Source organism: Drosophila obscura, unplaced genomic scaffold, assembly GCF_018151105.1.
Source record: "Drosophila obscura isolate BZ-5 IFL unplaced genomic scaffold, ASM1815110v1 contig_82, whole genome shotgun sequence".
In the NCBI taxonomy this organism is placed as follows: Eukaryota; Metazoa; Arthropoda; class Insecta; order Diptera; family Drosophilidae; genus Drosophila; species Drosophila obscura.
Window position 1 is genome coordinate 68,979 of NW_024542875.1, and position 2,687 is coordinate 71,665.

The 2,687-nt window shown below is 49.1% G+C and overlaps 1 protein-coding gene across 1 annotated transcript; it reads left to right on the top strand.

Moving 5' to 3' along the window:
- Positions 1 to 530: 530 nt before the first annotated feature.
- Positions 531 to 1,226, top strand: LOC121405214. The gene has a single exon (XM_041595807.1). It carries the CDS (start codon positions 531 to 533, stop codon positions 1,224 to 1,226), a length of 696 nt encoding a protein of 231 aa, XP_041451741.1.
- The last annotated feature ends 1,461 nt before the right edge of the window (positions 1,227 to 2,687 follow it).

Here is a 2,687-nt window from a genome sequence, read left to right on the forward strand (position 1 = left end):
TTCTACAAATGTCCACCTGGTGCTACTGGGCACAGCAATAGTGGGCATTTGTCATGCCGGCACAAGATACAAGGCTAGAGCCCTGATCGACTCCGGATCTGAGGCCACCTTTATTACTGAGCGGATGTTTAAAATCATTCGGCCCCCCTTCCAAGCCGTCCAGGCTCAAGTCTCCGGTTTGAGTCAAACGGTAGCGGCCAAGGCCCAGAAACTCTGCCACTTTACGATCGGCTCCGCCTTAAGGCCCGGCCTCCAGGTCGAGACCACGGCTTACGTTCTTCCGCAATTGGCAGGTAACCTCCCGTCATACCCTGTACCGCAGAACTACATGACAGACCTTCCTAAACTCCAGCTAGCGGAACCCTCCTTTCATCGCAGCTCGCAGATAGACTTATAGGCTTATAGGCGCTGATATCCTTCCATCCATCCTTTTAAGCGGCTTCCGGTCCAACATTTTTGGCTCGCTCTTGGGCCAAGAGACTATCTTTGGATGGGTCCTATCCGGTCCTGTCGCAGCTGACTCGTCTCGAATGATCTCTTCCTTCACCACGAAGATCTCGGTCAGCTCTGACGTCCGACTCGAGAAACTTCTCACAAGGTTTTGGGAGGTGGAGGACCTTCCAGGGAGACCTACGAGCAAGTCAGACTCCATTTGCGAGGACAATTTTCTCCAGACCACGCAGCGAGCTCCCGACGGGAGATACATCGTCACTCTTCCATTCAAATGTCCAGAAAAGATAGACTTGGGCTACTCCAGGCCTTCGGCCCACGCCCAGTTTCTGAGAAACGAGCAGCGTCTGCAGCGAAACTTGCCTCTCAAGGAGCAGTACGACGCCGTCATTCACGAGTATTTAGAGCTAGGCTACATGAAACAGGTTCCACCTAGTCATGACTCCGGCCACTTCTATCTTCCACACCATGCTGTTTTCAAGCCAGAAAGCACAACGACCAAGGTGCGCGTGGTCTTCAACGCGTCCAGCCCGTCTTCGAACGGAAGAAGCCTTAATGACATATTGCATTCAGGGCCAGTCCTTCAGTCCGACTTGACCACGCAAATCCTGAAGTGGCGCGTATTCCGATACGTTTTCAACGCCGACATCAATAAGATGTATCGGCAGATCCTCGTGGTGCCAGAACACGCTCCATATCAACGGATGATCTTTCGCACATTTCTGCCAGCGGGTAGCGTGCTGGCGACTATGAACTCGATAGCCCATTGTGTATAATTTTTGATTAATTTTAAAAAAGGGTATTTTTAAAGACCCATATCTATCAGAAAAAGTCGGTTTGGATCCTCGAGAAAAAAAAGTTCGGTATCGAGTAGTGTAATAGCAAACAAAAATATTTTAAGAATAAATAAAGTTTTTAAAAACAAAGTTTTGGGTAAAATGCGACTAGTCATATAAATATATATATATAATATATAAAGTTGGACGATATACATCACGTACATATGTATGTATGGTTACCGGCAAAATTGCCTCAAGGGCAAGATTCCTTCGATCCCAAACAATTGTATCGCAGGCGCATTTTGTCCATCTGAATACAAACCGAGAGAGGAGCACCGCCTTCGCCGGGCTCGATCGATGCGGGCGGGTCGATGTGCTGCTCCAACAGCTGGCGGTCTACAAGCGTCACGATCCGGGCCAGCAATGAGGTAGAGGAGACATGTAGATCGTTCAATTGCCTGTGTCCTGCTCATGGCCAAGGAGAATCGCGATCGGTTCCTCAATGGCGAGGGTCTGCAGCGATGAATCTGATGCTGCGCGAGAAGAAAGTGTCCCAACGGTTCGCTGAAGGTACTCGATCATGCCATGGCCGGTCAGGATGGTCGCGAACACCGCAGCAATTGCCGGATATTCTCGGACTACGCACCATTTTCCCACTGTTCATGAAGACACCCAAACGGGCAGTGACGCCGCTCTCGCTGATGAGCATGAGGAGCATGTCAGCTCCGTCAATTTGTCGATGTTGCGCAACTGCAAGGGCACCCATCGCCAGCGAATGCTCTCCAAATTCAGCGAGAACGATCACGAGAAGGTCGACTGTCTGCTGGAGCTCCATCTCAGTATTCGGCCAGTGGCGATCGACAAGGAGATCGATCAGCAGCCCAGGGTCGGTAACAATAATTTTACTCGAGCTTTTATTGGGATACAAAAATTATAAATGTTTTGGCAACAGGATCCCAGTATTGATGATAATGAGGAGGCGGAGAATAACTACATAAAGCGTTTGACTGGCGGCTCTTTTGACGCTTTGAGTGGGTTATGACGCTGTAGGTCACGCCACCTTGGGTGTGTCAAGCAGCGTGTGCCACAGATTCTAAGTGATGGTGGCGCTTCTATGAAGACCATCAGGAGCATCATGAGGGCTCTTTTTTCTTCTTGTCTCCTCCATTTGCTTCTTTTTCGCCTCTATTTCTCCCATTTTCTGCCTCCACTTTCCAACTGTCAAATGGCAGAAAACCGTTAAATTCAAATCTGAGATACCAGGGGGAAATCAGCAGAAGGTCGTTGCTCTTTTTAAATTCTCCCTTTTTTCTTGTTTCTCTTTGTACTTTGGTCGCTCTCCCTCTTCGCTCTCGTTCTTTCGGATCTTCTGCCTCCACTTTCCACCGCTCAAATGGCAGAAAAGCGCAACCATTCATAATCTGAAGATACTAGGCGCACAGAAATCAGCAGAAGGTC

Coding starts and splice junctions, on each gene's coding strand:
- LOC121405214 (XM_041595807.1), top strand. CDS start 531: ATGATCTCTTCCTTCACCACGAAGATCTCGGTCAGCTCTGACGTCCGA.